We start from the raw sequence: 24131 nt of genomic DNA on the forward strand, positions 1-24131 counted from the left end.
CCATTATTGATCATCTGCTGTGCGTGGCCTGTTTGGGAACTTTTTTATTGTTGCAAGGGGCCGGAGTATATTTTCCACCATGGCATCAACATATTGGTTAAGCTTGACAGACATTGTACCCACAGGAGTCATGTTGGCTGCCTTTGTGAGCCTCTCAGAGCAGTGAATTGAAAAATGTCATGGACTATCACACTATCAAAGGAAATAATGAATTTTGTAATCCTAGCAATAACATGCTGACGCTTGTTGCCGGACATCATGCGGAGAGAGTGAGCTTTCCACCTTCAGACAGTGCAGCCACAGGTTACACGGTTGCATCATATTGTCAGTTTGGTTATGTTTTTCCTTTTTGCTCATTCCTCCATTTTTCCCAAACAACAACAACACTAAGTAATAATAAGGATGTTACTGAGCAGGTGCTCTGTCAGAATAGTTTTCTGAGTGAATCTCCGTCAGATGTTATCAGTGATTGTTCTACAAATGCTTCATATGTGCATTTATCAGAGAAGTATCAGGAACCAGCCCGGTTCTTGGTTACAAATGGTTACCTAATATATGCATTTAAAAAAAAAATACAGATGAAAAAAATAGAAACTTCACGGGGTCAGGCATCTCAGAATTCACCTCCAGTGACTGAAAGTAAAGTGACAAAATGAAAAGAAACCCCATCGTGCAACTGATTATGCCGAACAATGGACATTTAAAAATGTACCATGTAATTGATGCAAAGTTCCTGAAACCGGGACCAATTACCATTCAGCTGCAAAGTTGAGCACCTTCCGTCCACAGATAAAAAATACAGTAACCACATCACAAGTTTAGAACTGAAGATTTGCAGATGTGGGTCATCATCTGCCACATAAAACAATTGTAATATCACATACTAAGCACATGCAGTATCATATGTATATTATTTTGCTGCTTGTTGTCAAAGAGCATCAAGTTGCCAACAATAGAACACGACCACACTCCTGGTTCCTTCCCTGCTGCCAAAACAGTTCAAGTTTGGACAAAGTACCTTATGAGCTGACATGAAGAAATCATTGAAAAAAGCAATGTAAATAGTCAAATTATTGATGGCTGAGTTCAATTGTGCTTCCGCAGTTTTAGAAACATTTGTGTTTGGTGTGTAGTTATGTGGTAAGTGGGAATCTATAGGTTTTTTAAATCCCCTGTGGGTTGGAAAACCTTGACCTTGTTAACAGTTAATAAGTTGGCAGACTGTTAGTGTTCTGAAAATGCAGTGCTGCAATAAATATGGTTTAACTGCCCTTTAAAATGACTAAACTTAAACATAAAGTACATTTCATTGTTAGGTGTTAGGTTAGGTCCTGGGGACCAGCACGGAAATTCATTTAGTGGAGAACATGTTGCTGTATCAAATCAAATCAATTTTATGTGTATTGCGCTCAATCAAAACACACACTATCCCAAGGCACTTTAAGCATCAAAGGAGGAGACCTTACCATAATGTCACAATATTATCCTGCTCTTATTATCTTGCTGTTATTCCTTTTCTCTTGGGTGTTCATTCATAGCAGTTACATGAGGCAAAAAGTCCCAAAACTATGTAAGAGATCCTGAAAGTATGACGACTTTTACGTATACAAATATGCTTTGTACACACACATTATGTACCTGTGCACAAGCACGTACCAGGAGAGAAAGCCAGAAGCACAATGACCTTTTTCACAAGCCCCAAAAGCAGCTTGATGGCTAATCTGAGAGAAAACAACCACTTTTCATCTGTATTTGAGGCAAGTGGGAGCTTTTAATGTCCCAGCAGTGAAGCAACATTAATCACCTTTGTCTGCATTTCAGCTATGGCCAAATGGCCAAAGCCCCAACATATTGGCGATGGTCATGACTCTATCGCTTCCAAATTCAGCTCCTATGAGCGCTGCCAACGAGCAATGCAGGCCAGGGCCTTTTTTCTAACCCTTCAGATAAGACACACGGGACTGTGAAGTAGGACTTTTTCCATCCCTTCAATTTTTTTTTAATAACTTAAGGTCGTCTGTTTCTCACAGCTCGGAGTCTCTTAGTCACCAGAGTAATTATTCTGTTTGTTATTCTTTATTCTCAGGACGTAACTGTCATTCTGCTGATGTTTTTGCTGTGTAGGAGGAGGACATCTTGGATCTGTTAGAGCAGTGTGAACTGGACGACGAGAAGCTTATGGGCAAATCCTCCAGGCAACGAGGCCCTAAGGTATGTCAGAGTAAGCGCGATGGAGAATGGGGACCACATGCCTCATGGAATTCGAGCAAAAGTGAAGAGTTTGTGGGGGGGGGAGGAGGGGCAGAGAGGGTGTTTTTAAAAAAAAAAAGAAAAAAAAGGCAATGGTGGTGGTTAGCGGGCTAGGCAAAAAAGAAAGGAATCAGAAAAAAATACCCAGCTCCCCTAGGGGACAGCTGTCAGACTGTCTCCCTCACTCTCCCTGTGCAATCTTTCGTTTTCTCTGTCTCCCTCTCTTTCTCTTTCGCTGACTCTCTCTGTCACATACACCTATATATACTCCCACTCAATTTCCCACGACAGCACATTACTCCGTCCATCGCCTTGCTTCACCGACCTCCTTTTACTTCTCCATCTCCCTCTCCTTCCTGCACATCTACATCCGTCCCTCGCTGGAGGGGTTAAATTGGCCGGAACACTCGCAGAGTGTGTTTGGGACTCAGCAGGGCAGCGCAGCGCTGCGTTAGCGAGGCCCAAGTCTCAATGAGAATTTGTTCTGACACAGTCACTGTTGTCCAAATTAATTTGGGCCCAGTCAGTTTGGACGATGCCGAGTGTGGCGAGAGAGACATCGAGAGCGGCGGGGGTGCGGGGAAGGAGTTGTGATGGATAGATTCACTCCTTGGGGTATATTGCTCACGAGCCATCTGGTGAAACTGAACCACTGAGTGCATGAAAGAGAGAAGAGAGGATCGAGGCAAAGAGATTAGAGGGAGGATTTTTGGGGAAGGAAGGGGCTCCTGAGGTTTATTATCACTGAGAAAATTTTTCATTGTGAATGTGCCAAAAAAGAAGCTGTAGGTTTCCTTTTCCCTTGTTGTTTCTTTTATTGAATATGCACCACCTCATATTCGTTCCTTGTGGTGTTTCCCTCTGGCCCCACCTTCCTCCTGATCTCAACCTTCCGCTTGGTTTTACCCAATTATTCCTGCCACATCCCCCCAGCTTCTTTCCTTTACACGTGTGAAACTTCTCTCATCTCATCTGTTCAGTGTTAAGCCTTCTGTCTTTGTCTTGCTCTCCTTCTGTGTATCCACTGTCTGTTCTTTCCTTCATTTCCGTTCCTCTTCATGTACTCACTGCCTGCTCTCTGTTTCTCTTCACTCCCGTTCTTAGATGCACCTCCTCGTCTATATTTCTCCCCCCATCAATCTAATGTTCCCATCTTCTCCTTTATTCTGCTCTCTTGTATTTAATCTCTCTCTGTGTCTATCCCTCTCTATCACTCACCCACACAGCTGCCTGGCGGTGACTGTGCAAGCCCTCTGATCACATCCTGCCCATTAATTTGGGTGGCCAGACAGCGCTGCCTGAGCTAAACGTTGAATAACAGATGTGTAAATGCTTTATTAATGCTATCAGCGTGTTCCCTTCCAGGATGTGGAATAGACAGCGGACTTAAAAGATGTCCAAAAAAAAAAAAGGAGCTTATGTTTTTGTTTTGTTCGCAATTATCTGAAACCTTTTGATTCAAATTTGCAGGACACAATTTCATCATGTGAGGTTTATATTTGTGCTTTAATTTTAAAAAACAAAACAACACAAGTTCCAACTGTCCTTGCACACACAGTAATTCTTACATACGGCGCACATGTGGCATCAATGAAACAACAACCGTTTGTCATACCACGAATTTAACCTTTACATATCCAATCAAGTCAAATTTGTTCAAGGTATGAAGCCACTCATGTTCCTATTTATAGTGACAGCCCGAGCTTATAAAGGAGCGCATGTGTCACTGTGTATCTGCGCATAATGAGCCTGCAAGCAAACATTGGTGTGTGGGCACGCCGTGTCACCACCGGGTCTCCCAGTGACAGATGGTAGCAGGCTGAAGGTGAGGTGAGGCGAGGCTGAGGGAGGTTGACAACATCTCAACATCTTCATGCTCAAGTGTGGGTGTGTGTGTGTGTGTGTGTGTGTGTGTGTGTGTGTGTGTGTTGATAGTTGATACTTACAGTACTTATGTCCTTGTGAGAGACATTTCTCTTTAAAATTTTGGATGCATTGAGGTGAGGGAAGCAAATGAAGTAATGAATGTTACGCTCCTATGGGAATAAAAGAATAATGTTTGTGTGTGTGTATAATGAGGGAAAAGGCTATTGTATTATGACGTCCATGTACACATGGATCCACGATATACGTGTCTACTCAGTAAGTGTGTAATTTATTTATGGATTTGTCTTGCATACCTGTACCTGTGTTTGTCCATGCCAGCCCTTGACTGCTATGCCAGAATGCAGCCAGACACCAAGGCGACAACGACCAGACTACCTGGCTGACTTCACCAGCGGCAGCAGCGCGGAAAACTCATGCTCCTCCTCTGATGAAGATGAGGAGGAGGAGGAGGACAGGAGGAAATCAGTAGGAGGAGGTGGTCGAGGTGGAGAGAAAAAGGAGAAGAAAGTTTCTTATGACCTTGGGGAGAGCAAGGACAAGAACGTGGCTGAGCGCTCAGGTAAAGCGGTGGGATTTGTGAAGCTGTCTGAGAATGTCTCTATTCAGATGCCAGAGAGTGTGGGTTTGACAGAAAACTTGTTTACTGTGATCTTTCCATCGTGTTTACTTTTGTTTTTTTTGCTTGCTTGTTATCTCCTCATTTCATCTGGTCCTCTCTTCCTCCTGTGCAATCTGTTGATTTCTTTCTTTTTATGTTGGAGCTCTTTATCTGATTACAGCAGTTTCTTTAATACTTGAAACCGACTTTTGTTTTACATTTTTTTTTTACATGTACAAATACCTTGACCATTTGACACCTGCATGAATATTTTTCATTTTATGGTTTTAATTAGACTAAGATAGAGAATTAAGTGCAGACAGGAGAGAGGGGGAGCAAATATTAATGTACGCTATGATGCAATAAGAGAGTCAGAATTTATTGAGTGATGCTGCAAGCACATGACACCCCCTCCAATCACGTATCCACACTTTAAACAGATTTGAAAAATATATTCATAGTCGTGCAGAGCACATTTACATAGTGTATACATGTGAGAGTTTTGCTTTGATCAGTGCCAGCAGTGCACGTGCGTATAGTACGTATAGTAGTACATACTTTTCAGATGCAGTCCAGGGCAGGCTTGCATGGTATGAGGCAGCAGAAGCTTTACTACAGATGTTCAGTAGTCTAAGTGATTGATGTGATAAAAGTCCTTGGATTTTAATTAAAGCGTAAGCAGGGTGATCATAGCCTCCCATGAGTCACTCATGGGATGCCGCTCTTTTTTGCTGTATTATTAAGAGGAGTTTCATAGCTTCACAGCTGTAGAGCCTCAAACACTCATACAAAAGTTTCTTAACATTCAAAAGCAATTGAGAAAAGAAAAGTATCTTGAACAGTGCAGCTCCACTGAATGGGGGTGAGGGAAGAGGCAGAACTGAGGAGAAGAAAGAATTTGATTGAAAGGAAAGATCCTCTTTGATGTTTACCTTGAAAACACCTTGAGTTTCGTGCCAACGTCTTCCTTGTGTTAAAATGAGTCACCGATCTTCCCACAAATAAGAAGTAGCATACATCCAACTCACTACCAGCTCTCTGAGGTAAGAAAGAAGAAACCTTTCACAGCAGTTTCATGCGATGACCTTGGAAAGGATGAAAAAAAAAAATAATCTCTGCTTTCACTAAAGGACAACAGTTTGACAACTACTCGACAGGGTAGAAGGACCCTTTATTAGCTCATTCTGTTTGTTCAAAATGAGGAACAAAGCCACAAAAGAGAAAGTATTTATGAATCCGTGTGTGCACACACGCGCACACTCAGAGAGACAGCAGCTCTGCCAAGCCATTCTCCATGCCAAGCCACCAAAGGGCTGCTAGGACTAAGCCCCATAATGCTCTCATTTGGCAATGGCCAGACCTCGAAAGGTTCAACAGTCACACGGTGCACACACCCAAACACACACACACACACACACTGCAGAATCACTTCTGTGCACACTTAATGTCAGACAGACACACAGCACAAATAAAAAGCACATGCTAATGCATTGGCTGGTAGACAAGCTGGAGAAGTTTCAAGGGTGATGGAGAGTGTCACTGTGAGTTTTCTGTGTGTGTGTGTGTGTGTGTGTGTGTGTGTGCGTTTGTATGCGTGTGTCCGTGCGACAGACTGAGAGAGCTGCTCTTTAATCCATACTGAAACAGACGGCACTACTGTTTAGTTTCTGGGTTTGACTACACATGCTGTGGTCATTAATAACACTGGAGTGAGGCTACAGAAGTTTTAATGCTACACTTCATATCCAAAGCCACCCTGCTGTGGAGCAGAGAGGAGACCTTGAAAGTGACTGGGGCTCTGAGACAGCATAAGGAATAACACCCCCCCCCCCCCCCCCATTTCCCTACAGGTCGTATGCACTGGAAACCGCCAGTCAAGTCGCCCAAAACCAATCCGGCCCCCTCTGCTTCACCAACACTTTCTGGTCCAATCAGGCGCTCCATCTCCTGCCCTCGCTCCATTGCCTCCCTCTCATCACCCAGTGAGGTGCGAGCACTGTGCACCAGGCCTTCTCCTACACTTCCCGTGGCCACTCCCCTCATCAGGCCAAGCTCCGCCACACTGCGCTCTCACTCGCTGAGCCGCAGTGGCTCCGCCTACCGTGTGCCTCACAGCAACAGCCTGGGGACCATCCACACCAACATGGTGAGATTGTCCTGCATGCACACAGGAATCAATGTTTTTCTAATAATGTAGTATTATTATTATTCTATTAATATAAGAATAAGAATAATGATAAAAATAATAATAATGATAATAATAAAGCTCCAGTGTGTAACTTCTGTCAACAAAACACTGCGAGTGTCAATATACTAGAGCTGAAACAATTAATCGGTTATTAATCGATTACTTAATTAATCAACAACTATTTTGATAATCGATGAATCTGTTTGAAGCTTTTTTCATGATTAAAACAAGATTTCCAATTGTTTAAACTTCTTAGATATGAATATTTTCTTCATTTCTTTGCTCTGGATGACAAAGAAATCATTAAAAGTTTTTCATTTTGGTTTTCTGATATTTTATGGACCAAACGATTAATCGATTAATCGAGAAAATAATCGACAGATTAATCGATTATACTATACAGAGAAGTGTGAGAGTCGTGGAGCTGACAGGCTTAATCATAAATTGAACACACACACAATGTCTTTGCCAGTTTTACTTTCAGATTTATGAAACGTTTCTCTCAAAAAAAGAGAAAAGTTTAAAAACAGTCTTTAGTATTCTGATATTTATTGCAGTAATTATCAATATTGACTGATCGTGATTACCTTTTCAAACACCTCAGTCTGACAATCCATATTCAAAAATTATTTGTTGTTACCATACTATACATTATATTGTATACAGTCAATTGTTCTGCCATTTTACGCTCTCTTTAGCTTTTTATCCTCCTCTCATATTTATTGTGGATCTCCTTTGATACTGTACAGACGTACTGTTGCATTTGACAGTAACCTTCTTTTATGTTGCCATCTGTTGCTTTCCACCTGCCTAATCCATTTGCCTGTTCTTCATTACAAGCACAACGAGCATTCAGGCAACCTTTGGATGCACTTAAACAAAACATAACGGGGCAGAACGCGTTTTACCATTGAGAATAAAATGGTAGCAAAGTAAAAACGTTCATACCGATAAAGGCTATATAATGCAGGAGCTTTTTGCTTTTATCCTGATTCACATGCATATGAAATGAGTCGAGAACTTCTGACACCCTTGACTTCCCTTTGGGAATCATACACGCGGGGATACGTATGTGCGTACACTTAGATGCATACACCATTGCACTGCGTTTACTGCACAGGGCTCGCTGTGATGTACAGAAATAATGATCTGTGACTGTAATAGATGGTGCCAAAGCAGAATCATAAATTACTGAACACTCAGGGACTAATATACAGAACATAACATGGCTGTGAAGCTGAAAGTATCCTACACAGCTAGAATCAATAATAACAAATAGTGTGAATGCAACTTTTTTCTCTGGAACAACTAAATAAGTCAACCACAAGGTCTGCAATCTAATTTGTTCTATTTTATTTAAATTGTTCTATCTTTAATGTAAATTGAAAAAATTAATAAATACAAATAACACCCACATGTTGGAAACAAGTTTTCATCCCTGAAATAGAATATAGAGTAGTTAACATTTTCATGGTGTAATGTGGTAATACTCTGAGAAAATGAACCTTGACTTTTATTGCAAATCAAAGAGCATTTTTCTCCAAATAATTTGTCCCTGATTACAAAATGTCTTCTGACAAGAAAACATAACCTTTGTTACCAAAGGAAAATAGCATTGTTTGATGAACAACTATTCATTAAAAACAAAGCAAATCACAGCTCCTTATTTTCCAAAATTTCACTGACAGTAAAATTAACTCAATTCCTATTCAAGCCCATTAAACGTGTCTTCAAAACGATGCTCATAAACAGATATGAACCTGTTCACTGACTGGTTTCTCACTTCTCTGTGCATGAAGGGCGATGCTCTCATAAACCTGAGGAGTAAAGAGCAGGAGGCAGAGCTGGTGCATCAGACTCTGGCTGCTCTCACTGCCATGAGGATCAGGTTTCCTGGCAAAACCGAGGAAGAGGCCGAGGCTGTGCTGGATGAGGTGGGTGCAGCATTTCATGTAATTACTAATATAATGCCATGGCTATAATAACCATGGCATTACTTTTGTGCCCCACTGTTTGCAAGCCAAACCACAATGTTTTCGTATAGAGCACATGTTCTTTGTTTTGTATGTGCATACTCCATGTAAGTATCCACATTTTTTGTTTAATATGCGCACACTTTATGTTTTACTTAGCTCAAAGTCTACCGCCTAGGCACACGAGTGCCAGCAAGCACACAAAACTGCCTCTCCGCTCACTGAACTCTCAACACAGTTACAAATGTGACACATTCCCAGCCAATCAGATGCCAAGATAGGCTGTACTATGGGAGCACTGTTAAATGTACTGACTAAATCGAGCAGATTTGCTGGACTATCAAATTGGATTTTAATACATTTTTAGGTCAGTATTTTAAAGTGTGTTACGTATAGCCACCTATGTTACAGATTTATTCAGATTGCAGAAAAAAAACAAAAGAAAGAAAGTGAACATGAAGCACGAGCACTGAGCATAAATACAGCCCTGCTGTATTCCCAGAGCCTCCTCTGTGGCCAGGTGTGGTCACTCTGCAGCCTTACTAAAAGTGACCTCCTCTCTCTCCACAATAGCATGTCAGCTTTGGCCCGGCTCCCATTGTCTAACAAATGACCTCAGTGACAACCTGTCAGTCAGTTTTCAGCCCAGACTTATTCCCCACTGCTCCTTTGTTTTAATTAGTGCCTCCTCTATTTCTGTCCTTCCATCCTTCCATCTGTTATGTCTACATGTGTGCTCACGCACGCATGCCTGTGTTGTTGCTAAAACCATTACTTGAATTGATGGGTTGTTTTTTTTTTAAGATATGAGTGTAGAAACAACAGAATCTTCTGTAGCTAGCTGTACCATAGGTGACTGGACTTGTTTACTATAATAATTAACATAGCGCAATTCCATATTTGATTATTCTGTTTGTATGTCTGTGAAGGTTCTCAGTCATCTTCAGTAGTTAGCTGTAGGCGACTGGACTTGCTTGGGTTAAGTTTAAAGACGTTTCGCATCTTATCCGAAGCTTCATCAACTCTGACTAACAATTTTAGCACCTCTGTTTGGCAACGGTGTGTTGGGAATTCACCACATCAAGAATTCCCAGGAATGTGCGATCAAAGTCAAGGGACCCAGAAGAAACCATGGTGTTGTACGATGAAATATCTCTCTGAAGCAGTGAAGATGATCAGGAAACGGCTCATGGAAGACATCGCCCTCTCTGACAGGACCAACCTCAACCTCACTACAGACCAGATTTGCTCCTTGCAAAACCTCTGCCTGAGGTTTTTTTCAAGCTGGAAACATGAATGTGCTACGGGGTCACCAGTATCTCCCATAGTGGCCTCCCTCTACATGGAAGAGATAGAAAGCAGAGCCTTGGCCTCTTACGCTAGAACTGCACCTACACACTGGTTCAGATACATGGACGACCCCTGATCTCAAGATCAGAACACAGGAGCTGGAATGTTTTATGAATCACATCAACAGCATGGACAGCATTCACCTGTGAGGCTGTCAAAGGCAACAGTCTATCTGCTGTTCAATCTCACCACCCACCGGAACACAAAGTTGTCAGAACTTTGCAACACCGGGCTGCTAACATACCCACAACAAAGGAGACAAAGGAGAAGAAACAGAAACGTATCAGGGGAGCACTTAAAATGTGTGGTTACCCAAACTGGGCCTTTATAAAAACCTCGAACAGAATTGACAAGGAAGAAAACTGAAATAGATGGAACAAATTTGTTATCCTGTATATTGCTAGAGTCGCTGAGAAACTCAGGAGGAACTTTAACAAACACTGCATCCCTGTACAATTCAAACCCTGCAACACAGAGACAGAAACTTGTTTACCCTTAGGACCAAATTGTATATGCAAATATGCAAACAGAGAAATGTGGTTTATGCAGCTCATCTGGACACAGGACTGATCCGTCCATCTACATCTGAAGGACAAGGGACACTCTTTTGGTGATTAGAATGTTCGTATTCTGGCCAGAGAAGAAACAACACGGAACAACAAAAGTGAACAACAACAACACCCAAATAATAGCAGTCTCTGTCTCTCAGGTGACCAACACACAACCTCAAGTGAAACCAACAACCTGAAACTGGGGTGAACCATCTGCATTGTCCAAATGAATGACTCTCTCGACAAGACCCATCCACAATTAAACGTTGTTTCTGAAAAAAACATTCTCGTAAACACGGCCTTCTCCGAAAGTAGTTAGGGTTATGCCAGAAGGTCGCTAGATTTGTCGCTAGTCACTTTTTTGAAAAGGAGGTCTGAAAAGTAGCGACAAAGTCACCAAGTTGGCAACCCTGTTGTTTGGTCTGTTTGCTTTATGATAACTTTTATTTTCTTTCTTTTATTTCACTTCCTTTCCCCTGGCTTGGTTCATTCTGTCTCTGTCTCTGCGACTGTATGCATTGTAAGGTGTAAAACGTCTTATTCTCCGTTTTTGGTGTAGCAGCGTTACAGGCCTGGCTTATGTTCTATAGCATTTTGAGTCATTGTGGGGGGCTTTCGCGTGGATGGAGACATTTCCTGGAATGACACCATGTTTATGGGAAACTTTTTTTTTTAAAACGACAAAGAAAAAGCCTGTTTACATTTTGTTCCATTTCCGTGTGGATATGACCTAAATACCTGGACTTTTCCACCGGTTAGTCAAAACTGAAGAGGCCTCCTGGATTAGAGGTGAAAACCACAAAAGATGACTATGACCTGGATGACTGAGAAACTTCAAATCATCAAATATGTCTAATGGGCATAACAAAACATTGGCAGCTGTTGATTGCCCACTTAAAGCATTCACAGCCATGTGCTATTGCATGGCTGTCCATGTAGACACGACACATACTTTTTTTTTTAAAAATTACTTCATGTAGTTCATAGAAATGAGGGGGAAAAAAATGCACAAAGGAGAGCCAGAGCAGTCTGACAGCCTGAAATCACAGCAAAAGCACAGGAGGATGATGAAAGCTTCTAACTATCCCATCTACACCGACTGTGACCTCTGTTAAGCAGCTGTCTGTTCAGCACTGCTGCTCACTAAACAGCACTAAAAGGACAGCAGTCACCCACCTCGTATTCACTCAACTAAAACCTGGTCCTCATGAGGCTGAGCCTCATTTCTGAGGAACTGGTTAAGTTTAGGGCTAACTGTGGTTTGAATCGTGGTTAGGGTAAGGCATTAACTGGTTATGGTTAAGGTTATGGGATAACGCTTTGTTAAGGCTGTTCAAATGAATGGAAGTCACCGCAGTGCCCCAAGAAGAGTACTTGTGCAAACCTATGCGTGTGTGTGTGTGTGTGTGTGTGTGTGTGCTGCTGCTGCTGCACCACAGTGCTCAGGGAACAAGGCAACATATTAAAATATTACCAGTTCTATCAAACACAGGTAATCTGAAGTAAATGTCAATGTGGAGTGAAAGATCAGGAAGAGGTCACCTGGGTCCCGGGTCGATCGCTGTCCAGTTACATTCCCCATAACATTTCCTCATAACAACAGCAAAGACAAAGTGTGTGTGTGTGTGTGTGTGTGTGTGTGTGTGTGTGTGTGTGTTACATCAGGTTGTGCGAGACAATTACCACCACACCTGTTCTCTTAACAAACCCTAATTAGAGCACCATGAAAATGCAGACAAACGGCTGCACCTGTATTGTTCACTCTTCGCCTTAGGAGACGAGGAGTGTTCGCTTGGCATGAAAACATTTTTTTTTATTATTATTATGTTGCGCTTTGCACGCTTTAAGGGTTGAGGCCTGATTGGGCTAATGGTGTGTGTGTGTGTCAGAGTAATTGCCTTCTTTATCTCTCACTCAAAACCTGCTCTTTGCTGCCGACGGAACCAATGGAAGGTGGATGTGTGTTTGTGGGGCTTTAATTTAGGGTAATTTGAGTTTATATGAATTGAATGTGACAAATGTACTAGTAGCTAACTAGACAGGGTTCAGGGGGTTCTTATTGGGAGAGGAAGCTTAATGAGTAAAAATATAGCCACGGGCAGCAAGTCCAGGTTCAAGCCCCGTTGCACTTAACAAAAGCAAGTAGCTTACTGACTGAAAATGAAAGCTTCGCAGTATTTTATGGAGAGAAATTACATTTAACTGCTCCCTGTCATCAACTACAAATACAAAAAAATGTAAGATTTCATTGGGTGCTCAGGTATTAATATCAATACAGATTAATATTTATTTGGTTATTTGGTGAATTCATGTGTGATGTCAAAGCTGTTTTTTAAAATAATAGTCTCTACCCCTGGTTTAGAAATCATAGAAATTGCTGAACTATTTAATAAATTCAGCCTATAAATAAGCCAGGATGCACAATTGCTCATTGTATTTTTCATTCATACAAATTTGTTACACTTTTTGAGTCAAATTCAGGGTTGGCCGAGCAAAGTCACTTCACTTCACTTTATTTTTTTAAGCAACAGACCAAAATGCAGATACATTTAGAATCACTTAATTGATCCCCTGAGGAATTGGGTAATTTGGGTAATAATGACCAATAATCAATATACAAAAAACCAATAGGATCCTGACTTATTTTGGCTTGGACTGAAAGTGCAATGAAACTTGGGAAAGAAAGAATCCATACCTCAGCTCTACATCTGTGAATATTTGTGTGTTGCTGTTGTTTCTGCATGCGTGTCTGTTTGTGTGAGCACACAGGTTTACACTGTGGCTTCCCATTGGGAGCACTGTTTGCAGGGGATCTAGCATGCGATGTGAGAGGTTTACGTCAGTGGGGAGATGTAGACTCAGTCAACATAGCAACAGTAGCAGTGTACACACACAATGGTGTTGGCAAGAGGAGCCGGGATGTATCACCAAGGATTTTTTTTACACACCCACAAAATATAGGGTTTCTCTTGGGATGGAAAGCTCATGACTTAACTTAATTATTATTATTCATTTTTTGTGTGAATGTATTGAAAGCAAATCCCCGAAGACTACATCTACATCATAAAATTGGCTGGTAAGTGGTCTGATAGCAAAATGACAAATGTATCTCCCTGCACGCTGGAGCTGCATAATCATGTGCTACAGTCAACACTCTCCATCATGTGCTGGATGTCAAATATCACACAAACATTACAGCTCGAACTGTAAAAGAAAAGTCCTGTCACGTTTGAATAAAGACCACTTCCATTACTGAGACCTACAACATGTGTGAAAGACAGAATCCAGTGCATTAACAGATACAGGTGAACCCAGTGATGTGACAGATTTCATGTCTGCGGTGAAGCATGAAAGGGAATCTGCCAGGCTGAAGGTGTCACCGTGAGAATGAGCTCCACACTTTGTCCTTCCTATAGTTCTGTCAAAGTCAGTATGGTTTTACAATACGAAGACACACTTTTTAAAGTTATGTTGTCTTTGGCCTGACAGTGACAGTATTCCAGTGTCTTTTTTTAGTTACTGAACTGCACCACACTGTAGCAATAGTGTACTCACTCTAGGTTTTAAACAGAGGATTGCTGGGAAACAACATGTGGAATAAAAACATCATATGTAACAGAACATACAATAAGTTATAACGATCCCTAAGGAAGTTAGACATATTGAAAACCATATTCACGTTCATACAAGTTCATACATACAATATCACCCCCATACAAGTGCACTTAACAACTTCACAAAAAAAATAGTGCTTCGGAAACACAAATAATCATAAATAATGAATGTTTGCCAATACATAACAAACTATTTTCTGAATTTTCTTTCTTAGATCCTTGACAACTGGAAATACCATAAACCAAAGGTGGCCTCCTATTGGTTAGTGAAGCTGGACTCAACCAAACAACGGAAGGTATGTTTTTTTGTTTTTTTGGAATCACATTTTAAGATATTTCAATAAATCTGTCTCATCCGATCATCCCATCATGGACGGTTTGGCTCAATGCCCTTGTTGCTACCAAACCAGTTTGATATTTGCCAGAATCTTGCTCTCCGTGGTGAAAGATCAAAAGACCTCAAAACATAACAAGAGACAGTTCAACAGAGATCAAAAAGAGGAGAAGTTTTGAGACAGAAAAGTCTTTGAAGTCTGTTTGTTAGAGGTATGGCTGCAGGGGAGGAGTGAGTAGGAAAAGGGCCTTGTTGCTGACCTATCAATGTGGAGTTGATAGACGCAAGTTGAAGAAATCCAGTCGGTATCTGTGTGTAAAATTGCAATAGCAATCTTAGTACCCTTTAATTCCTCAACAAGTTGAAGTAAAGACACAAAATAACCAGTAGTATTAGCATTTTTTTTACATTTTAAATTATTCAATCCAGCGTGTAACCTTTATTAATTAGGTTTATGTGTTTGTACAATCACTTTAAAATAAAATAATCTGTATTTGTACCTTTCTATATGCACTTAAGGCATGGGCCTTGGTTTACAGAAGCTGCCATCTTTACCGCCATGTTTCTACAGCAACCTGAACAGACAAAGGAGCCAGAGTGTTTTGCATTTTGAAGCGGAAGCTTACTACGCAAATGAAGAACAACAACAATCTTTCTAGTATGCGAGGGCCAGTGTGAGCGGAGGAGAACTCATTTACTTCTCACGTCACTTGTTCTTAATAGAGCTGTCCCTTTCTATTTGAGATTCAGATATCCATTTGAACTTGGCGATCTGAAGTAATTAACCAGTAGAGGGTGCTGTGAGCACAGCATGGCCTTAGATCCACTTTGAATCCATCAAAAATAAGACAGTGAAATGGAGGACACAAGTAAGCGCAAGCCGCCCCCTCGAGCGGACAATCACAATGCCAAGCATCGGAGAAACAACATGTTACGTACTAGTGATTTGAAATAGATTAAAAGTTACACAACTATTACACACTGGAACTTTAAAAATGGGCTTCACTTATCATTTGCCAGCTTTTTCGACAGTCCTCCGTCCTTGCTGCCATCCACATTATAAAAGCTTCTAAAAAAATTACCAAATGTCCTACTGATCCTACCTATTCCTATTCCTATTCCTACCGAATGTTTTCGAGCAACGTTTTAAAATCAATTATCACAGGAAAATCAAGACAGGCATGAAGATCATTACGCTGCCAGACAGGGAGACGTAGCAAACCAAATAGGACGTAAACAAAACAGAAGAGGGGACAAGACGTGAAATGACATCTAGTAGGTGTGTCAGTAATGATGTGATGTCTCAGCCACTGCTTTCTGCACAACTATGCTCGTCTGCTTTGTGGGCTGTGGCGGTGCGAGCTGATGTTTTATTTGGAGTGGAGCAGCCTAATGAGCAGCAGGCAGAGGTCAGGAATGTAGCACCCACCGCTCTGCCATCTGATTACCATACCAAAACATATCTGTGTGTGTGTTTGCTCATCTATCAGTTTGAGTGTGGAAGCGTGCCTCGCTTGCCTCATATTGCTGTAGGGAAATCTTGCCTCATCGCATCACAAAACACACATGCTCGCACACACAGTCAGACGGGCACGTCAGTAATGAGGAGAGAGGAATCAAAGTCAAAAGAGCCACAGCGCTGCACTCTGAGCGGGGTGAAAAGGGAACGAAAGAAAGAAAGAGGGTGGAGGAGAAGGCAGTGAAGTGGGGAGGAACAGGGAAACGAAGGAGGAGAGATGGAAGGATGGCACAGGTGTTCTCAGACTGTCCAAGAACTTCTGACACCTTCTCTCCTAGACTGACGTTAGTGTAGCAATTAGTCCTCTCCCAGGCTCTCCACTTCTTGGCCCATTACCTTTTGTGTTTGCCCTATCGCATAAACTCACAAACACAACGCACTTATTGAAATCTCACCTCATACGCATGGAGGGCCTGATTAAAACAGTTTACAAGACGAGTTTTTGCATACAGTAGACTGTGCGTGAGCGTGTGTTTGTGTCTATTTATTCATAAATGCAAGCTTGCTCTGTCACTGAGAGAATCCATTATGCTCTATGATTGCTAATTTCAAGAGGAGACCGAAAAATGACATGGAATAAATGCCAACTCACGCGTATCAATTAGAAATGCTGTCACCTCTTGTCTTGCAGCATTAATTTCCCTCATTATTACACGCTTGACTTAAACCTTCTCTTGCTCTTTTCCCCCCCACTCATCTGCTTTTCATTTTCTGTGTCATTCAGGTGTTGGACATCGTTCGTACCAATGTGCGCTCGGCACTGCAGCGGATCTGGAGGGAGCCAGATGTTGACAGCCTCCACCTCTACCGGCTCTTTAACCGCGTTTTCAACCGGCTGCTCTGGAGCCACGGGCAGGGCCTTTGGAACTGCTTCTCCAACACTGGGTAGGCCAGGATGAACTTCGCAACTAGCGGGCTCGATTATAGCCATGGGCTTTAAAAAAGTCTGCCTCCCCACCAAAGCGTTCTGCTTCATTTCAAAATTAAAGGATGACCACACACACACACACACACACACACGGAGGAGTTAGAAAGTGCAAGCTTGGAAGGTTTGAACTTGGAGTATTATAACTGAACATTTATTCAAAGTCATGTGAAAGTAATGCTGTTTTCAACTTGGCATACCTTCTCCGCTTCAACGAGGGGGGAGAGAGAGAGAGAGAGACACACACACACACACACACACACAGTGACTGAGAGACCTATGTGCTGAGTGCAGAGAGTGAGTGAGTGGCAAAAGTGAAGTCAAAGACAAGTGAATCAAAGATGTCTAACACGACACTGTGATTGTCTCACAGCAGTTACAAGCTCAAGCACAAAAAAAAAACAGAGCTGCTGACGGTTCACTGTGAATCTGAACGTGACAACTGAGCTGCTTCTGGTCTGACAGCGACTCTGTGAAGTGAGGGGCAGACACATTGTGCAGGACTATGGCAAGACGATAAAGGGCTCTCTGTGTGAACTGGGGTAAAAATGTCTTGAACTTGAATTTGACCAAGTCAGAATGTGGCAGACGCTGCAATGCACGTACCACTGAATTACAGACATCATCAAAGACTGTCTCTTTTTAATCTCCACACTCCACTATATCAGTTCTAATGGTGTTACTAAGTCTGTAATTAAATAAATTAAGCAAAATTGCAAAAAAAAAACTACATTAAAGAGCAACTGTAATCGATGACTTCAGACCAACTAATGAGTTATAATATGTTAAGTTATGACACTGAAGGGCAACTACCTCTCTATAAATACCATAATGACACTTTTCAATCTCCATAACCACCGAGTGTACACGTCTCGTACGCATCTCACCGTGTCCTCAAGCCCAGGGTTCGTTTATGAATCTGTTTCAGTGACAGCAGAGACATCTTCCCATTTTTAGTCAGTATGACTATGGAAGCGATGCCAGCTCCGTGACCGACAGCGAGGGACAGACCAACCAGACCCAGCTGCACTCTCCTGAAATCACAGACGATGAAAGAAACATGTGACTCTTTGGAGACAGAGTGCAAATTTAGGTCATGTTATTTGGGCTTTTTCCACAGGTGAGGACATGAAAAAGACAGGGGTTGGATAGAAGCAGGAGGAAGGAGGTGAAAGGAGGCCTCTTCGTTAAACCTTCGTATGACATCAGGTTTTTTTTTTTACTTATTTCTTTCTTGCTTTTTTTGCCTTAGTTTAAGATGAGTCACTGCTGTCACAGCCCACTTTATCAAGTCCCCAGAAAAACAACCACGGCAGACACACAAAACTGGACTGTTTCCCCTTCGTGGTTCGTACTGGATATCCTACACTTATCATATTTATTCTCCTTCAAACACAAACATGGTGTTGGATGCATCAGGATGGTTTCTGCACATTTACCCCGTCAAAGAAAGACCTCAGCACCCTCACAAAACACCACGGTCGTATACAGTATACAGCTCTGACACGCGGGCCAGCTGCTGCACTGCTTTTATAGACTATGATAAAGGTCTGACCTTCTCCAGTCGTCTCCTTTCCATATTCTTTACAGTTCAGTTGCTCAGTGGCCGTGGCTCCCTTGACACAGAGGGCTCAGAGTGTGTAACTGAAGTCGCTGCCTACAGCTCTCCGTTTTACTCCTCACTCCTTCCTTGGCAATTGCAGTGGCGGACGGGTGAAAGGAGAGGAAAGGAGGGAGCCAGTGATAGAGAAGATAAGCAGACATATAGACGGAGATGGATTTGTGGCAGAAAGAAAGTGGAGAGGAGAGCGACTGAAATTGAGACATTACAAAAAATAAGACCGTGAAGAAAGTTGGGTGAAGGGGTAAAGGCCTGGGAGGATCAGCTAAGCCTAGCATCAGCTATCCCCAGCACGATGCACCCCATGCAGCCTTTGTCTGATCACAGCCTGCCCTGGATGATCCAGCAAGCTGGCTATCCTATCATTCAGTCCCTTCAAACAACAGGCCACGGCCTCAGCATGGATGAACCCAACAGGGGGCCCCGATGTCACGCAGCTATTGGGAAGCAGTGCACCTCCGAAAGCACACTCCAAATCCAAGTGCAGCTGCCCCCCCTGCTTCTCTCTCTCTTGTTTGATATTTTATCTTAGGGACTTAGCAAAAATCAAACAGCCTCAAAGCTATTGTGGGCGACAATTTCAACAGGCTTTGGAAACACACAGATCTGAATCCTTACACAAGAAGCAACCCCCTGCCTTCTAGTATTGAAAGGGGGTAGACATCAAACGCACCCCCCAGGGTTGTGTGTCTCACTTGTTGAAGCTCTCTCACAGTCAGGGGTATGTCCGGGGCAGTAAATGAGGTTAACTGTACGTGGATTTGTTTCATCCTTCTTCTGAGTGTGTCTGTCTGACTTCCTGTCTGTCTGCGGGTGGAAGGGGGCGCATGCCAATGCGCAGCACACACATGTACAGGCAAATGCCACACACACACATTCTGTATGGGTTTTTATCTGCTTTGGCTCTGATTTGCATTAATGGAAACGCAAAACCCGGTTGGACACACAAACATTTGCTCTTCGTCTGGTTCATTTCTGGCACAGATGCAAATTGCTGCATCACTTGCAGGGCAAATTATTTTGCAGCCATTTACCTGAGCGTTAGCCGTTGATGATTGTGGTGACCCTTACTTTCTACAACTTCAGACAACGCTCAAAATGTTTTATTTCATCATTCAGATCAATTGAACGATCGATTGAGAGAACCCAGCTAACAATGTTTGGTTCCCATTACGTTGCCTTTTGGTTGTGGGAATGTTCCCTGAAGTTCTACAACGTTCACACAACCATTATAGGACATTATTTTGGTTACATTAACATATTGATAGGATTAGGGTAGAATAGGAAGTTTTATTTTTAATAAACGCTCTGGACAACGTTCCAAAAAAATATAACCAAAAAACAAAACAAACGGGAACGTCGGAGCAACCACAGGAGAAAGTTTCAGTTTTTGGTTCCCTCAACGTTTAGGGAACGTTGGGCTCCTATACGTTGGTTTTTGGTTTGGTTGTAACTAACCTTAGAAGAACCATGAGCTAACATTCTTTGAACGTTGTGTGTTAGTAGGGAAAGAGCCTAAAAGTAAAAGATACAAAAAAGTATCGTGGAGTGGAAAAGGGGGTTAATCACTTTTTAAGTGGCTTCACCTGGATTCAAAAATCCTGGCTATACTTAATTGTGGTGTGAAATATAACTTTTCTAATGAGAGTCCTTTGTTCTCTTCCTGCTCTCCAGCTCATCGTGGGAGACCATCTTCAGTAAGAGCAGTGAAGTCGTGTCACCCAAGGAGCTGCAATGCTGCCGCCGGCTGGTCCAGCTGTGCCGAGACTGCCTTTTAGTCGTCTACAAGTTTGTCTCTGAGTCCCGTGGCTCTTTGACTGGACTCAGCCCCGAATGGGATGATACCAGGTGAGAAGGAGATCCAACCCTCTGATGTCTTCCCACTGAGTTCTCTATCTTTTTTTTGAAGATGCTTATGGCTCTCTTGCCGAAATAGATAGTACAATAGTACAGTGGGGTGGCTGGATACGATTCAAGGAGATAATGGGATTCAAGAGTCTGTGAGGTTGGAGACAGAAAGACAACTCAGTCAGTCAGTGTCCTTGTACAAGATGTCAAGCTCTTGTTCTGTATAGATTTCACTTAACGCTGGTCAGTTTTGTGGAGAATGTTTTTTTTTGTCCCATGCGATTTCAAAATAGCAGGAAAAACCCCAACACATTTTAGGGATAATATGAAGTCCACCATAAACTGAGTTTGTATTATGATTAACAGGAGACAATTATGCTGTTAGTCTTTTTTTTTTGTTAAATAATTGTTTACTTCTGATGTTTAGATTAAAACGGAGTATATTAAAATTGAACCACAGAGATGCTCGCTGATAAACTTTTGTTGAATTCCCCCCAGAAAGAACCGCTAAAAGCAAACAAACTAGATTAAATAAATGAATAAACAGACACAGACTTTAATTTGAAATTTCAACAGTTATCATCATTAAAGCTCCCAGGAAACATCTCTGCTTCCCTCTGTGGAGCTTTAAAGCCATAACCCTAATAAAACAAACAAAGTAACAAAAATAATCAGCCTCTCTCTCTCTCTCTCTCTCTCTCTATTTTAAAGGTTCATCTCTGTGGGAGGTTTGTAGTGAGTGAACTTTTAAAGCACATATGCTTTGGGCTGGCAGACGGGGAGGGAAAAGGACGAGCAGAGGGAGAGAGGGAGTGTACTGTTAACAGGAAATAATGGCCCACAGATTAGTGTTCAGGTTAGCCTAGGGCCCCCGAGGCCTGCTTAATTCAATTAGAGCCCAGATGAGCCTGTGCAGCAAATGACCTTATGTGAGGGAGAGAGAGCTCCTTTTTTCCTGGGGCCTCGTTTTACATGATTCATAACTCTTGTGCATATTTTAACAGGCTATCACTTTGCACCTACAGTGTAAAAACCCTCAGCTGTTATGAAAAAAAAAAGAAAAAAAAAAGTGGGGTTTGTGTGCAGCGTTTGACTTATTGGACATGTTGCTGTGGACGATGCTTTTCTTCATCCAGGTAGTTTTGATACACTAGACTTTGAAAGTTTATAACAATTGAATAACTCGAGCATGCACAAAATGACATAAAATGGTGTATCCTTGTTTCTTTTGCATTAGGTATCCTTGAGATTTCCATTTAAGCATGCGTTGGTCTGTCTCTCCTGATTTCTTCTGTGTCTATATATGTCCGTGTAAAAAAGCTTTCCATTCGCTGCTGGACCAGCCTCTACCCATGGCTCTACCCCTGCCGCTGTTGCTGCCGCTTCTTCTTCCTCCTCTTCCTCCGTCTCTTCGCCCCTCAACGCAGGTCTCTGCTTGGTTTAGATCCGCTAAACCCCCTCCATCTTCCAACACCTTCCCTATTCACTGCTTTCAGCTGCTTCTACCACCTCACAGCTGTATTGAAGGCCCGGGTCCCACTTGCCCAGTGATGGTTGCTTTGGCGGAACAACCAACAGTCAAGCATGTCTTTCACTCCTTTCCCTCACCAACCTCTAAATCAGTGTTATTTGGATTGACAGTAGGGGAATTGATAATGTTTCAAGTTCTTCACATTATTTTTGAAACCCAAACTTTAAAAAGTGCATTTGAAAGGAAAGAGGTAGGAGAAGGAAGCATATGAAGACTGTATGGAGAACTGTTTGTCGACACGGCAACCATCTGACCAGCTTGCTGTACATCACCAGCCAATCACCCCCACTGCCACATACTAATCTATACCTTTCACCTGATGCTTTTGTCGAGATAATCTTACTAAAGTGCATTTTCAGACTGAATTGTCCTCAGTGGGAACTTAACGCCGCACCTGCACTGTGACCTAAACACTCTAAAGCACTCCTGTCATGAGAAGACAGACAACGTCCCAGCCTGAATTGTGTGGTTTCCCCTTCAGAACAAGCCGATCACATCTCTCCATCAGGCATGCAGGGAACAGTGGCAAACTGCCGCAACTTCAGATAGCTAGGAGGCAATTAAGATTATTTTCTCATTGAAAAATAAGCTTTGAATGAGAGAGTGAGCTGTGTGTGTGTGTGTGCATGCTCCTTCATGTGCCTGTTGCAGCCACAGCCACCCCGCCTCTCCGCAGTGACTCGAACTCAGCTAACCTTTCACAATTTTTCCTGAGCTGTGTATAAATCAGACTGGCATGCATATTATTATTTTTTTTTTTTTTAGTTCTGTCAGTGGAATGGGGGACAAGGTCCTTGTTTATATATAAAAAAAAAAAGAAAGACGGTCTTCCTCTTATCTAGGGAAAAATAAAGAGGTGATTTTATATTAAAAGCACTGTAATCATGGAGGGATTGGAGGGGGGCGATTTCTCCTTCTCAAAAAGTAGTTTTAGTTAAGTTTCATGGTAAACATTCCATATATTATGGGAAAGTGAGTTGAAAAATGACCTCTATCCTTATATGCGAACATTAAAATTAATATCATAAAATCATAAAGACAGATGAACTCAACTACAACCGGATTGAACTTGACTTGATGTAAGACTACGACATGACAGAAATAGTGGGTCAGGCATTTAATCCTGTTATATGACAGTGTAATTGTGCTCGACATGAATAGTTTTCATTAGTTGTTTTGCAATCCCAATTTCACCATTTCAATTCAGCTTCTGCAGTCCAAATATATATAATAATGCACAACGAGTTCGCAGAGTTTGGGATGACTCACGTTGACATTATAGATCATACACCCAGGCAAAATGTGGCTACTTTGAAATCAACATCGACACACTCACACAGCTCTTGGCAGCCTTTAGCACACATCAAAGTGGGTCTGTTAGCCGAGGTCTTTGGAGTCCCGATTGTTGACCACACCTGCCCACTCTTGTTTAAGCATCCTTCCCGTGCAGAGTGCCCTAATCAGGTGTGTCAACAGCCTCGTGGGTCTTAGAAACGTCCTCCAGTCTGTGTGGGCAGATGAGAGGAAGAAGCCAAATAGCTTTGCTAATGACTTTCTTGTTAAGCCTGGAATTACTGTCACTACCCAAAGACAATTTCCCCATGATGACAAAAGTTTCAGATTTTATTAACTTTCATCTGTGTGAAAAGTGTGGCAGTAATTAGGGTTAATTGGGGTGCCGCGCTGAATGTGGGCTGCAGATAACCTTCAAGCCTCTTTGGTTTATGATTGCATCAGCTCTCGTGGCAGTCTTCCCCTTCGTCCTTACTCATGGTATCTCATTGTGTCTGGCCTCCTCTTCATCTGCAGTGGCAGTGGCATCTTGATGAAGTACTTAGGAGTGATGTGGAAGGCCTGTCAGTAGGCGGACTGTAGCTTTGTATGTAGGATAGACAGCAGGCGAGTACCTTTTTGTCTCCCTGTCAACTGACGGCTTCTAGGA

General features: G+C 42.2%; 1 protein-coding gene across 4 annotated transcripts in view; it reads left to right on the forward strand.

The window, feature by feature from the left end:
* Positions 1 to 24131, forward strand: part of ttll7 (tubulin tyrosine ligase-like family, member 7) — a 70372-nt gene that overhangs the window by 41628 nt on the left and 4613 nt on the right. For 2 of the 4 annotated variants that reach the window (XM_058638766.1, XM_058638768.1), the window contains exons 14-21: positions 2125 to 2211; positions 4456 to 4696; positions 6586 to 6881; positions 8723 to 8857; positions 14627 to 14707; positions 16989 to 17149; positions 20485 to 20658; positions 21979 to 22085. In XM_058638766.1, coding sequence (XP_058494749.1) covers positions 2125 to 2211; positions 4456 to 4696; positions 6586 to 6881; positions 8723 to 8857; positions 14627 to 14707; positions 16989 to 17149; positions 20485 to 20658; positions 21979 to 22085 — 1282 coding nt within the window. The remainder of the gene's footprint in view (positions 1 to 2124; positions 2212 to 4455; positions 4697 to 6585; positions 6882 to 8722; positions 8858 to 14626; positions 14708 to 16988; positions 17150 to 20484; positions 20659 to 21978; positions 22086 to 24131) is intronic. The other 2 variants (XM_058638769.1, XM_058638770.1) reach the window with 1 other exon arrangement.

This window comes from Solea solea, chromosome 9 (assembly GCF_958295425.1).
Source record: "Solea solea chromosome 9, fSolSol10.1, whole genome shotgun sequence".
Lineage (NCBI taxonomy): Eukaryota > Metazoa > Chordata > Actinopteri > Pleuronectiformes > Soleidae > Solea > Solea solea.